Raw genomic sequence first — 15,004 nt, 5'->3', positions numbered from 1 at the left:
AGGGCTTATTATGGACCAAGCTCTGTGTTAGCACTTTAAACTCAGATATTACATCTAACTAGGGCTGCCAGATTTAGCAAATAAAATACAGGATGCCCAGCTAACTTTCAGTTTCAAATAAACAACAATTTTTTAAGTATGTCCCAAATATTGAATAGGGCATACTTATATTGAAAAGTCATTTGTTATTTGTCCAAAAATTAAATTTAATGGTGCCTCCTGTATTCTGTCTGGCAATCCAACATCTAAAATCCACTGTTCTTGAGTTTGAAATCCATCTCTCCTTTCATTTTGGTTTGCTCTGCATCCCCTTGTTGGATTTGAATTGTGGGCGGCTCCCTCAGGGTGGAATCTGCTGGCCACCTCACCCGCCAACAGCTGAGGGGTCCCACTTGGCTCCAGGAAACCCAACACCTTGGAGCATGCACACGAAACCCCAACAAAACCCCCTGGGCAGGCTGGGGTGAAAGCTACTAGGGTCTGGGTGCATAACAAGCCCCTCCCCACTTTCTGATTCGCTGGCCTGCAGGATCCAGCCTCCATCTTCCCCCTACAGGGAGAAAGCAGGATAAGCCACTTTCACAAAGGGCCTCGAGCCAGGTCCTTATGGCCAATATCTTGACCTCTAGTGGAATTTCCCTGCCCGGACACCCCAGCCCCTCCAGCAGCCCCGCCTCTGAGCAAAGCAAAGCAAAGCAAAGCAGCCATGGCCTCCTACCGTCTCTATTGGTGTCCATCTGGCGGAAGATCTTTTCTGTCCTCTTCTCTGGGGTCGACTCATCTTCAGGCATTTTCATTACAGAGGAGACCATCTTATAGATTGCCTGGGGACAGAAGCAACATGGCGTGAGACAGAAACATGGTTTGTTTTCGCACACAATGGCCCTATTATTAAACCTCCCAAATACAGGGTTGAAGGGAATGCCTCCCATCACACAGCGACCCAGCTCTGCTCCTGACCATCTGTTGTCGTAGAAGAGAGACGTGCAGTTGCTGGTGAGAGCAGCCAGGCCAGCAGAGCTTGTCCAGCGGCAAGAACCTTCAGGAGCGACAACTGGCAGGAAGATCCACTAGGCCCCCCGTGTCTCTAACTTATGTGCTTATGAATCCCCTGGGAATCTTGTGAAAACGCAGCAGCTGATTGAGTAGGGTGGGCTGGGGAGATGGGGGGCTTGAGAGTCTGCATTTCTAATGAGGTGCCTGTGTGCTGCTGCTGCTGTTCTGAGGTCCCTGCTCTCAGGCTGTAGGTGACATTCCTCAGGCCAGAGACAGGTCAGGGTCTACTGTGGTCTCTCCCTGGGTCCCTCAAGGGTGACAAACACTGATGGTCTGTAAGGGCCTGCCCTCCTCTTCTCCTGGGCAGACATTACCAATCCATCCCAGTGCTCTTTCTCCTTGGATGTGGCAATCGTCTCACATTCCTTCTCAGCAAGCTGCCAGGTATCCCCGGGATGGGAACAATCTGCCATCCAAGTTTTGGAAGAAATAAGTATAAAGTCTCAGCTTGAGATCAGCTGGGTACATCAGAAATCTGATGGGCAAAAGAGGGTTCTACTGAAAAGGTTCTGTGAACAGTACTGAAACTATCTCCCCTACCGTGGACCCCCCATGGTACCCAGTAAGCACCTGGAAGGCCTCAGCGGTCAAATGTTGTTTTTATTTTGGAAGCATAATGTAAAGTCATTGTTTTTATCCCCAGACCATGGTTCTGGTACTCAGATTCACTTGGGGAAAATTAGCCCTGGGAAGGAGTTTTAGAAAAAGTAGATTTTGCCAGAGGGTGGGCGGAGGAATCTGGAAAGTTCTGGAACTTGGGATGTAGTGGAAGGAGAGAAAGGAAGGCAGCTGAAGGAAAGTAGTCTCCAAAGGGGAAATGTGGAAACAAAAAGGGTTGCAAAAAGAGATAAAGGCTTAACTTCTCCACTTTACAGTCTCGTTCAGGATCAACTCTGCCTCAAGTTCCTAAAATATTCTGGAGAAATGGGGGTAAATATTATAATCTCCATTGATAAAACAGGAGTGAAAAATGGACTCACCCAGTGTGTTGACTCTTGGGCTGATCCCAGCCCATTAGGGACCCCTCAGGCCAGGCTCCCCAAGTCTGACTTGAACCCACCCAGAGTCCTCGCTGAACTGGAGCTGCCTCCACGGTGATTCTGTCTGGGAGGAAGGGCAAACTGGGAGTCATGGCTCTGTCTGGGATGATGGGTGTCACTGGGGTAAGTAAGCTTGGCCACAGTCAGCTGTCCCAAGAGACGTTCACTGAAGTGTGCTCCAGAGGCGAGAGGTGAGCCATACTCTGTCTTCCTCCTGGATCCCTATTGCCGTCCCCTCCAGCCCAGGACTACACTACCATCTGTGCTGGGGTTATAGCGCCATGCGCCAAGCCGCTGGGGACACCTGACTCCTTGGGGGAGCTAGAAAAGGCCAGAGAGTTAGAGACTTTTTTACAAACGGGAAACAGAGGTGCTGAACTTCCAGGGCCACATGAGTATTTAGTAACAAGAGTGGAAAGCAGGACACTCTCCACACCACCATGTTTTGAGGTCCAGCGCCCTCTCCTCAGCTTTCTCTGCTCCGACACGGAAGCTTTTCTGTAACTCTTGACTCAAAGAGGAATCGGCGGCACCAACTGATGAACACACACACACACACACACCCCTCACACGGATTTCAGACTTACACAATCTAAATATTTTGTGAATTCACAAGCCCAGGAATCTTAGAACAACAACAACAAAACAGTATGTAGATATCAGCGGCCCACTAAATCACAAGTACACCTCTTTAAAGGTTTAAGAGCTGGTACATTTCAGGAGTTGTACAGGTGATATGGGAGGGGCATTTATGGACAAATAATAAGTTTACTTTGGCTAGAAGTCTTAAGGATGCTGTGTAATCAACCTTCTTTGGGGCTGCGTTGCTCCTTCCCCAAATCTGTTCTGGCCTCGGTAAGGTCCCATAGTAGCAAGTAAAACCCACTGGTCTGGAACACTCCTTGGAACTCTCAGCCTCTAAGAGTTGAGGTTCATGAAATTCTCCTTCTTGGGATTCTGAAGGAAGTCAACTGTGTAATAATCTAGGGATTATTCTCTTAATACTCTGGTTGAACAAATGAACGAAAGACCAAGCAAACAGATGAATGTGTGTTTGAAAACAAGGCTCTTACACCCAACAGAAAGTCTTCAGGCGTTTAGTCTTTAGCTGTTAGACTAAAGGAACAGGGCTGGGGCGGAGAAATGAGGATAGGTTAGTTCAAAACAACAACAACAAAACACCCCTAAATAAAAACAAAACAAAAATGAAGAAAGTCAGGATCCCCTTATATGAGGATATTTGCAAACGAGGCTTCCGGAATTGGGCAAGAGATGTAACGTCTGAGTGTACTGAGGGGTTGAGGAGGAAGTGCAAGCACCTTTAAGATGCTCACGTTTCCAGATGGCTCTTTCATAGCACTCAGACTAGACTGTTTTTGTTCATTTGTTTTTGTTTTTGTTTTTTGCGGTACTCAGGCCTCTCAATGTTGTGGCCTCTCCAGTGGCGGAGCACGGGCTCCGGACGCGCAGGCTCAGCAGCCATGGCTCACAGGCCCAGCCGCTCCACGGCATGTGGGATCTTCCCGGACTGGGGCACGAACCCGTGTCCCCTGCATCGGCAGGCGGACTCTCAACCACTGCACCACCAGGGAAGCCCCATTTGTTTGTTTTTAATGTGCATCAGCTCACAGAAAGGGATTAGTGGATTATTTACAAAGCCAGGTCTATGAACATGGGTGGTACTAGAGCAGTGAGCAAAGAGATGAGGTGACAAGCCCCAGGGGTCCCAATGTGAGTAAGTGGGTGACAGCCCTGCAAAACCTCAGTGGGGAATCACCTGTCCCTTTGCCCCTCTCTCATGGCCTCAGCAAGCCAGCACTGATTGTATTAGACCTGGGACTCCACAGCGCAGGGAGAGAAAAGACACAACTCCAGACAGCAATCTGAAACAAATCGTGTCTTTTATTAACCCCAGTTCCCCACACCCCTCCCCCAAATTTAATGGGATTAAACCATGGAGAGGCCAGGCTACTTCCCTACTTTATTTTTAGCAATGTCAATGAGAGGCCCAGCAGGGACATCCTGTTTTTAATTAAACTTGAAGAGCCCTATTCTTGTCTCTGGGTAAATACAACCGCTATGGGACACCCAGGAACCCAGCTCTGGTTCTGCCCTAGGCAGGCTTAGGACAGTACCACCTGCGGCCAGGGGAATTACCAGCTTCCTCTTGACATTATATATGTGATTTTTCTTTTTCCCTCTGAATGAACCACCTCTTGGAATGTTGGAAAGGAAGGGCTCGTGTCTGAACTGATAAACGTTGTGGGATTAACTAAGGGCAGGCACAATTCCAAGAGCTAAAGTTCACTCTTCTCTCTGAAGGAAACCGGACTGGCTTTTCATCAGAAGATGTAGGGTCTTCCAACAGGACACCCAAGGCCCCATGACAACCCACCAAGGGTAAAAGAAGTTAAGCAGTATAGGGTTGTTCTTAGATTATCGATAAAGAAAAGCATCCTGCTTAGAAGGATATTACATACCAGGAAAGGAGGGTAGAGAGAGGCCATGAGAATCTTTCTTGGAAATACTCTTAAAATGGGGTCAATATCTATGTATCTAGAACAGCGTAAGCACTTTCTTGTTTAGAGCTAGAAGAATACAGTAAGTCAGTAAACGCATAATGTTCTCCCAAAGTGCTGTAGACACGTTCACAGGCAGGGAGAGGATGGGGGGAGAATAAGGGCCCTACCCCTTTTTCAACCAAAGCAGCTCCGTTCTTATATTAGTTTTCACAGAAGATTTTACTTGAAACTCATTATTGCCCAGGCCCCTGCCCCCACTCATGTTTGTTTGTTTCTTGGTAAACACTCCTACCACCCACCATCCTGTAATCAAGTCAAAGACATCTTTAATATGGCTCTAACCACCCGTCTCCACGTGCAGGCAGTCAACTAGACCTATCAAATCTGCCTCCTTCATATTTTTCTAAATTTATCATTCTTGCCCATTCCTCAGCCACTGTCTTGTTTCAGGTGAGTGGTGGTACCCATCATTTTTAGATATGGGCAGTTACTATTTATTTCATTCTTATATAAAGTGCTGTGCAAAGATTGCTTCCAACAGCCCCTTCCAAAGATCCCGTTCACTCTCCTAAAAAGACATTCTGGAGCTGCTGTGGTTTAGGACTTCACATTTTAGGGGGCAATACTGAGTTTGTTTTTGGAATGTTTGACTGTGAGGTACCAGTGCAATGTCTTAGTGGAGGTGTCCATTAACAGCTGGACATAGCAGAGGTGAAGATCTAGAGGTACTCTGTTTCTTCATCCATAAAATGGGGCTAATAAGGTTATTGTGAGGATTAAATGAGAAAATGCACATGTACCAGGTTGACTAGTGTCCTGCAAAAGTTCATGTTCACCCAGAATCTGTGAATGTGACCTTATTTGGAAATAGGGTCTTTGCGGATGTCATCAAGTTAAAATGAGATCATACTGGATTTGGGCAGGCCCTAATCCAATGATGTGTTCATATAAGAAGAAGGAAATTTGGACACAGTCACACAGGGAAAATGTCACACGATGATAGAGAGATGTGGGCCCAAAACACCAAGGATCGCCAGCCACCACCAGAAGCTAAGAGACAGGCATGGAGCAGATCCCCCCAGGAGTCTCTGGAAGGAACCAGCCTTGCCCACACCTTGACTTTGGACTTCTGGCCTCTGGAACTGTGATAGAATAAATTTTTGTTGTTTGAAACTGCCCAGTTTATGGTAATTTGTTACAGCAACCCTAGGAAACTAATACAGTGTGGAAAATACTTAACACTATGCCTGGCCCATACAAGCACTGAGAAGATGACTTCCCAGAACTAATGAAAGGAAAAGAAGGCTGAGGCTGGACCTCTGCTTGGGAATATCCTTGTTTAGGAAACAGGAGAAGGAAGAATAGTCCACAAAGTAGACGGAGGGCACAGCCGAGTGGGGGGCCTTTGGGTAGCAGGCACTCACTTGTGTTGCTAGATGCCTAACTTCAACTCTTAAACGATAATGTGGCTTGTCACGATAAGATTAATCCCCTGATAAAAAAGGGATAAGCCAAACACAACTGATAAACAAACACTAAGGTTAGCTCTTAGAGAAAGTCACTAACCTGGGCAACTGCTTTAAAGAATTTTCTCCAGGAGAGAAATCCAAGTTGCATTCTGGGGTAACATCTGCGGTCCACACTCATAACTGAGAATTAGGCAAGGGTCTGCAGCTGGATTCCCAGGGGCCACATCAAGACGGACTAGAAGCTTTCACCACAACACCATCCACCCCCTGCCTTTTTTTTCACCATCAGAAGAGCACAGTATTTCAGGTCTCCAAGGCACATATCACAAGTGACATAGCGTCTACGACACCAATTTAGAAAGATCTTTGGGAGAAAAAAATGCCACTCAGGAAGTGGTTTTAGAAAGGATGTAACCAAGTCTTTCTGGTCCTGATTTTGATCCGTCACGGCACAAATACTCACAAGCTGGTTGTCTGAACTGGTCACAGCTGGTGCTCTTGAGACCAGGTCAGATTAATTTGTGAGTCTGTCTGGTGTTTGTGGACGGCAAACCTTTGCACGGCTAACACCATAGTCTCCCTTCCTCTTCATCTGGTTGCTGTATGGATACATATGCCTTATTCTGATGAGTGAATCAGGAAAAAAAATTCCCATATTGCTAAAAGAAACAAACAAAAAAATGAAGTCTTCTGTGATGCACTGCCAGCATAAGCCCAACCTCCTTCCTTTAGTTTTCATTCATTCAAAGGGTGTGAAAATGTAGACTGAGGGTGTTATGAAGTTTACTCTGCCTTATCAGAAGTGCTAATTAACCTTGAATCACAACTAGGAGGGAGAGTCTGATTCTAAGACAACACGTATTTGAACACCAACTACTTTAAAGCAATCATTACCATCCAAGGAATCAATATGCTAACTAGAAATTATTGCAACCTGGTCATTAAAGTGAGTTCCCTGAGAACTGCTAAAGGCAACACTGTGTTAGCCTATATATTCCTTTCGGAAAGTCTCTAGCAGGACTTGAGAACAAGTCCAGACTGGCTGTGCCCCAAAAGTCCTGCATGAAGTGCACCTATGGGCTCAGGGCAACAGCTCGGAGTTGGGGAATTCCTGGTGCCAACCACATTCTCTCCTGGAAAGGTGATCTTTCTGTTACTTAAATCCCGTAAGCATCAGAGCAGCCCAGAAGTTTTAGCTTATTCCCAGCTGGGATGGTGTTTGGTAGGAAACACAACAGCTGAAGAAGCCTGGGAACTCCTAAAGTCATCTGCACAAGAATATCTCTTCTGTGAGTTCCACCAATTGGAGGTTTAGCTGGGTTACCTCCCTTTGTTTTGTGAACACACATTTATACGACTAGGTAAACTTAACTTAAAACTTAATGGGAAGACTCTGGGAGGGCTCACACCAAGGAGTACTTCCCAGAACTTCTGCTGCCAGTGTCTGAAACAGAGCCACCCCCGCCTCTGCAGGACACCCTCCAACATTAGCAGACATTGAGGAGCTGCCAGGGTTCCTATTGAATTTCCTGAACACAGTGGGCCAGCCAGTGGCCGTGGGGTCCAGAGTGGTGCACGAGGAGAGGGAATTAAGAGTGCTGCTTAAAGGAGCTCCAGAGACGGAGGCGAGCCGCGGCGATCAGCAAGGACCCCAGAGATGGGCATGAGACGCTAAGGCTGCTGCTGCCGCCACCAAGAAGCCTGTGTGCGAGCACAGGTCACTGTCCACACCTCCCTTCCGGGGAGCCTGTGCAGCCCGCCACTGCCAGGGTCCCGGGGTCCAGGGACAACTTCCCCGGAAGAATGCACAGGGCACCTCAGGCCTCTGCCGCCGCAGGCTCACCCCGCACTCCATGCCCCTCCCTCCCCCCGGCCTGAGTGAGCCAGAGCCCACGAATCAGCTGCTCCTTTAACCCTGTCCTGTCTGAGCGAAGAACAGACGCCCTCAGGTGACCTACACACTGAGGCGTGTCCAAATCCAAAGCTCAACCCCAGGAGCTGTGCAAACAAAGAAGAGAAAGGGAAATCTCTCCCAGCAGCCTCAGAAGCAGTGGATTAAACATCCACAATCAACTTGATGTACCCTGCATCTGTGGAATACCTGAATAGACAACGAATCATCCCAAATTGTGGAGGTGGACTTTGAGAGGAAGATTTATTATTTTTTCCCCTTTTCCTCTTTTTGTGATTTGAGCCGTGTGGATGAAAGGCTCTTGGTGCTGCAGCCAGGAGTTAGTGCTGTGCCTCTGAGGTGGGAGAGCCAACTTCAGGACACTGGTCCACAAAAGAACTCGCAGCTCCACGTAATATCAAACGGCGAAAATCTCCCAGAGATCTCCATGTCAACACCAGCACCCAGCTGCACTCAACGACCAGCAAGCCACAGTGCAGGACACCCTATGCCAAACAACTAGCAAGACAGGAACACAACCCCACCCATTAGCAGAGAGGCTGCCTAAAATCATAATAAGGCCACAGACACCCCAAAACACACCACCAGACGTGGACCTGCCCACCAGAAAGACAAGATCCAGCCTCATCCACCAGAACACAGGCACTAGTCCCCTCCACCAGGAAGCCTACATGACCCACTGAACCAACTTTAGCCACTGGGGACAGACACCAAAAACAACAGGAACTACGAACCTGCAACCTGCAAAAAGGAGACCCCAAACACAGTAAGTTAAACAAAATGAGAAGACAGAAAAACACACAGCAGATGAAGGAGCAAGGTAAAAACCCAGCAGACCTAACAAATGAAAAGGAAATAGTCAGTCTACCTGAAAAAGAATTCAGAATAATGATAGTAAAGATGATCCAAAATCTTGGAAATAGAATGGAGAAAATACAAGAAACGTTTAACAAGGACCTAGAAGAACTAAAGATGAAACAAACAAAGATGAACAACACAATAAATGAAATTAAAAATACTCTAGAGGGATCAATAGCAGAATAACTGAGGCAGAAGAACGGATAAGTGACCTGGAAGATAAAATAGTAGAAATAACTACTGCAGAGCAGAATAAAGAAAAAAGAATGAAAAGAACTGAGGACAGTCTCAGAGGCCTCTGGGACAACATTAAACACACCAACATTCAAATTATAGGGGTCCCAGAAGAGGAAGAGAAAAAGAAAGGGACTGAGAAAATATTTGAAGAGATTATAGTTGAAAACTTCTCTAATATTGGAAAGGAAATAGTTAATTAAGTCCAGGAAGCACAGAGAGTCCCATACAGGATAAATCCAAGGAGAAACACGCCAAGACACATATTAATTAAACTGTCAAAAATTAAATACAAAAAAAACATATTAAAAGCAGCAAGGGAAAAACAACAAATAACACACAAGGGAATCCCCATAAGGTTAACAGCTGATCTGTCAGCAGAAACTCTGCAAGCCAGAAGGGACTGGCAGGACATATTTAAAGTGATGAAGGAGAAAAACCTACAACCAAGATTACTCTATCCAGCAAGGATCTCATTCAGATTTGATGTAGAAATTAAAACCTTTACAGACAAGCAAAAGCTGAGAGAGTTCAGCACCACCAAACCAGCTTTACAACAAATACTAAAGGAACTTCTCTAGGCAAGAAACACAAGACAAGGAAAAGACCTACAATAACAAACCCAAAACAATTAAGAAAATGGGAATAGGAACATACATATCGATAAGTACCTTAAATGTAAATGGATTAAATGCTCCCACCAAAAGACACAGACTGGCTGAATGGATACAAAAACAAGACCCATATATATGCTGTCTACAAGAAACCCACTTCAGACCTAGGGACACATACAGACTGAAAGTAAGGGGATGGAAAAAGATATTCTATGCAAATGGAAATCAGAAGAAAGCTGGAGTAGCAATTCTCATACCAGACAAAATAGACTTTAAAATAAAGACTATTACAAGAGACAAAGAAGGAAACTACATAATGATCAAGGGATCGATCCAAGAAGATATAACAATTGTAAATATTTATGCACCCAACATAGGAGTACCTCAATACATAAGGCAAATGCTAACAGCCATAAAAGGGGAAATCGACAGTAACACATTCATAGTAGGGGACTTTAACACCCCACTTTCACCAATGGACAGATCATCCAAAATGAAAATAAATAAGGAAACACGAGCTTTAAATGATACATTAAACAAGATGGACTTAATTGATATTTATAGGACATTCCATCCAAAAACAACAGAATATTTCTCAAATGCTCATGGAACATTCTCCAGGATAGATCATATCTTGGGTCACAAATCAAGCCTTGGTAAATTTAAGAAAATTGAAATTGTATCAAGTATCTTTTCCAACCACAACGCTATGAGACTAGATATCAATTACAGGAAAAGATCTGTAAAAAATACAAACACATGGAGGCTAAACAATACACTACTTAATAACGAAGTGATCACTGAAGAAATCAAAGAGGAAATCAAAAAATACCTAGAAACAAATGACAATGGAGACACGACGACCCAAAATCTATGCGATGCAGCAAAAGCAATTCTAAGAGGGAAGTTTATAGCAATACAATCCTACCTTAAGAAACAGGAAACATCTCGAATAAACTACCTAACTTTGCACCTAAAGCAATTAGAGAAAGAAGAACAAAACAACCCCACAGTTAGCAGAAGGAAAGAAATCACAAATATCAGATCAGAAATAAATGAAAAAGAAATAAAGGAAATGATAGCAAAGATCAATAAAACTAAAAGCTAGTTCTTTGAGAAGATAAAAAAATTGATAAAACCATTAGCCAGACTCATCAAGAAAAAAAGGGAGAAGACTCAAATCAATAGACTTAGAAATGAAAAAGGAAAAGTAACAACTGACACTGCAGAAATACAAAAGATCGTAAGAGATTACTACAAGCAACTCTATGCCAATAAAATGGACAACCTGGAAGAAATGGACAAATTCTTAGATGCGCAACCTGCCAAGACTGAATCAGGAAGAAATAGAAAATATGAACAGACCAACCACAAGCACTGAAACTGAAACTGTGATTCAAAATCTTCCAACAAACAAAAGCCCAGGACCAGATGGCTTCACAGGCGAATTCTATCAACCATTTAGAGAAGAGCTAACACCTATCCTTCTCAAACTCTTCCAAAATATAGCAGAGGGAGGAACACTCCCAAACTCATTCTACGAGGCCACCATCACCCTGATACCAAAGCCAGACAAGGATGTCACAAAGAAAGAAAACTACAGGCCAATATCACTGATGAACATAGATGGAAAAATCCTCAACAAAATACTAGCAAACAGAATCCAACAGCACATTAAAAGGATCATACACCATGATCAAGTGGGGTTTATTCCAGGAACGCAAGGATTCTTCAATATACGCAAATCAATCAACGTGATACACCATATTAACAAACTGAAGGAGAAAAACCATACGATCATCTCAATAGATGCAGAGAAAGCTTTCGACAAAATTCAACACCCATTTATGATAAAAACCCAACAGAAAGTAGGCATAGAGGGAACTTTCCTCAACATAATAAAGGCCATATATGACAAACCCACAGCCAACATTGTCCTCAATGGTGAAAAACTGAAAGCATTTCCACTAAGATAAGGAACAAGACAAGGTTGCCCACTCTCACCACTCTTATTCAACATAGTTTTGGAAGTTTTAGCCACATCAATCAGAGAAGAAAAAGAAATAAAAGGAATCCAAATCGGAAAAGAAGAAGTAAAGCTGTCACTGTTTGCAGATGACATGGTACTACACATAGAGAATCCTAAAGATGCTACCAGAAAACTACTAGAGCTAATCAATGAATTTGGTAAAGTAGCAGGATACAAAATTAACGCACAGAAATCTCTGGCATTCCTATACACTAATGATGAAAACTCTGAAAGTGAAATTAAGAAAACACTCCCATTTACCACTGCAACAAAAAGAATAAAATATCTAGGAATAAACCTACCTAAGGAGACAAAAGACCTGTATGCAGAAAATTATTAAGACACTGATGAAAGAAATTAAAGATGATACAAATAGATGGAGAGATTTACCATGTTCTTGGATTGGAAGAATCAACATTGTGAAAATGACTCTACTACCCAAAGCAATCTACAGATTCAATGCAATCCCTATCAAACTACCACTGGCATTTTTCACGGAACTAGAACCAAAAATTTCACAATTTGTATGGAAACACAGAAGACCCCGAACAGCCAAAGCAATCTTGAGAACAAGAAACGGAGCTGGAGGAATCAGGCTCCCTGACTTCAGACTATACTACAAAGCTACAGTAATCAAGACAGTATGGTACTGGCACAAAAACAGAAATATAGATCATTGGAACAGGATAGAAAGCCCAGAGATAAACCCACGCACATATGGTCACCCTATCTTTGATAAAGGAGGCAGGAATGTACAGTGGAGAAAGGACAGCCTCTTCAATAAGTGGTGCTGTGAAAACTGGACAGCAACATGTAAAAGTATGAGATTAGAACACTCCCTAAAACCATACACAAAAATAAACTCAAAATGGATTAAAGACCTAAATGTAAGGCCAGACACCATCAAACTCTTAGAGGAAAACATAGGCAGAACACTCTATGACATAAATCACAGCAAGATCCTTTTTGACCCACCTCCTAGAGAAATGGAAATAAAAACAAAAATAAACAAATGGGACCTAATGAAACTTAAAAGCTTTTGCACAGCAAAGGAAACCATAAACAAGACCAAAAGACAACCTTCAGAATGGGAGAAAATATTTGCAAATGAAGCAACTGACAAAGGATTAATCTCCAAAATTTACAAGCAGCTCATGCAGCTCAATAGCAAAAAAACAAACAACGCTATCCAAAAATGGGCAGAAGACCTAAATAGACATTTCTCCAAAGAAGATACACAGTTTGCCAACAAACACATGAAAGAATGCTCAACATCATTAATCAGTAGAGAAATGCAAATGAAACCTACAATGAGATATCATCTCACACCGGTGAGAATGGCCATCATCAAAAAATCTAGAAACAATGAATGCTGGAGAGGGTGTGGAGAAAAGGGAACACTCTTGCACTATTGGTGGGAATGGGAATTGGTACAGCCACTATGGAGAACAGTATGGAGGTTCCTTAAAAAACTACAAATAGAACTACCATATGACCCAGCAATCCCACTACTGGGCATATACCCTGAGAAAACCATAATTCAAAAAGAATCATGTAGCAAAATGTTCATTGCTGCTCTATTTACAATAGCCAGGAGATGGAAGCAACCTAAGTGTCCATCATCGGATGAATGGATAAAGAAGATGTGGCACATATATACAATGGAATATTACTCAGCCATAAAAATAAACGAAACTGAGTTATTTGTAGTGAGGTGGATGGACCTAGAGTCTGTCATACAGAGTGAAGTAAGTCAGAAAGAGAAAGACAAATACCATATGCTAACACATATATATGGAATCTAAGAAAAAAAAAATGTCATGAAGAACCTAGGGGTAAGATGGGAATAAAGACACAGACTTACTAGAGAATGGACTTGAGGATATGGGGAGGGGAAGGGTAAGCTGGGACGAAGTGAGAGAGTGGCATGGACATATATACACTACCAAACGTAAGGTAGATAGCTAGTGGGAAGCAACCGCATAGCACAGGGGATCAGCTCGGTGCTTTGTGACCACCTAGAGGGGTGGGATAGGGAGGGTGGGAGGGAGGGAGACGCAAGAGGGAAGAGATATGGGAACATATGTATATGTATAACTGATTCACTTTGTTATAAATCAGAAACTAACACACCATTGTAAAGCAATTATACTCCAATAAAGATAAAAAAAAACTTAATGGGAGCCTCTATTACTTTGTCCTTTGAATGGGAAATGACCTCCCTTTATTTTGCAGGGAAACGTCCTGTCTCAGCTCCAGAAACGTCTATAGAATAATAGTAGTCAACATTTACTGAAGGATACCCATTGAGAGGCACTGTTCTAGGTACTCTACTTGTAATAACTGTTGAACCCTTACGGTTACTCTTGAGGCGGGTGCTATGATTGGTTCCAGTTCACAAATCATGAGAACAGTGCACAGAAAGGTTAAATAACTTACCTGAGGAAAAGAAGGAAAAGGAGATTGAAAAAGGAGGGGCAAGGTGATATTGACCTGCTTTGCTCAGACAACCGCTCTCACATGCCAATTCCTCCCTTGACTCCCTCTTCATCTTTGTTTTGGATCCCGGTGATCAATTTTTGTCTAAGCCTGTGATTTTCATTCAATCATAAGAGTAAAGCAACAAAGACTGTGTACTCCTACCCAATGACAGTCCTGTAGTTAAAACGTGTTCTTTCAAGGGTCCTAGTTACTTTCTGAGAACAGAAGGGGTCAGTTTCACTCTCTGTTCTTCCTGCATTCTCTCCCTGAGGTCCTGTTGATGGATCCCTAAGTTCATGTTCCCTCACCCCCAAGATCCCAGAGAGCATCTGAGCACTCGTGGTTCAATGCGCAACGCTACTCACATGCTCGCTGCCCCCTTCCTGAAACAGCCTGTGCTGGGCTGGGTGTGGGTGCTCAGACCTGCCTCTGGCTGGGCTCAGGGACAGAGAACTGTGTGGGGCAGGAAGGATTCTCCTTCCTCTTGCAGCGGGGGGCTGAGATTAGGGCCCTCCCCGCCCCAGGAGAGGATCTGCCGTTACGGGAGAAACGTCAGAATTGTGATCTGGCTTAAGACTCATGAGAGATGGTTTTGATGCAATAATAAAATATTGGACCTAAATCATGTTCCTAAGTTTGTCACTTTAAAAAAACAAACACATGAATGTGAAAATGTTTGTGTAAGACTCTAAAAATAAATCTGCATATGGTTTTGCTTTTTCACCCAGATGTTGATATAGCACAAAATTATTTTTTGGAAAAAGGAACATAACTGCGTTTGGACTACGT

The 15,004-nt window shown here is 43.7% G+C and overlaps 1 protein-coding gene across 10 annotated transcripts in view; it reads right to left on the bottom strand.

Annotated features, from left to right (window-relative positions):
* The window catches only part of NCALD (neurocalcin delta), a 432,221-nt gene that overhangs the window by 4,341 nt on the left and 412,876 nt on the right, over positions 1 to 15,004 (bottom strand). For all 10 annotated transcript variants that reach the window (XM_067711605.1, XM_067711601.1, XM_067711599.1 and 7 more), the window contains one exon: positions 719 to 824. In XM_067711605.1, coding sequence (XP_067567706.1) covers positions 719 to 824 — 106 coding nt within the window. The remainder of the gene's footprint in view (positions 1 to 718; positions 825 to 15,004) is intronic.

The sequence above is a fragment of the Pseudorca crassidens genome, chromosome 17, assembly GCF_039906515.1.
Source record: "Pseudorca crassidens isolate mPseCra1 chromosome 17, mPseCra1.hap1, whole genome shotgun sequence".
NCBI classification, from domain to species: domain Eukaryota; kingdom Metazoa; phylum Chordata; class Mammalia; order Artiodactyla; family Delphinidae; genus Pseudorca; species Pseudorca crassidens.
Note: the sequence above shows the minus strand (reverse complement) of the source record. Positions and strands in the feature narration are given on the sequence as shown.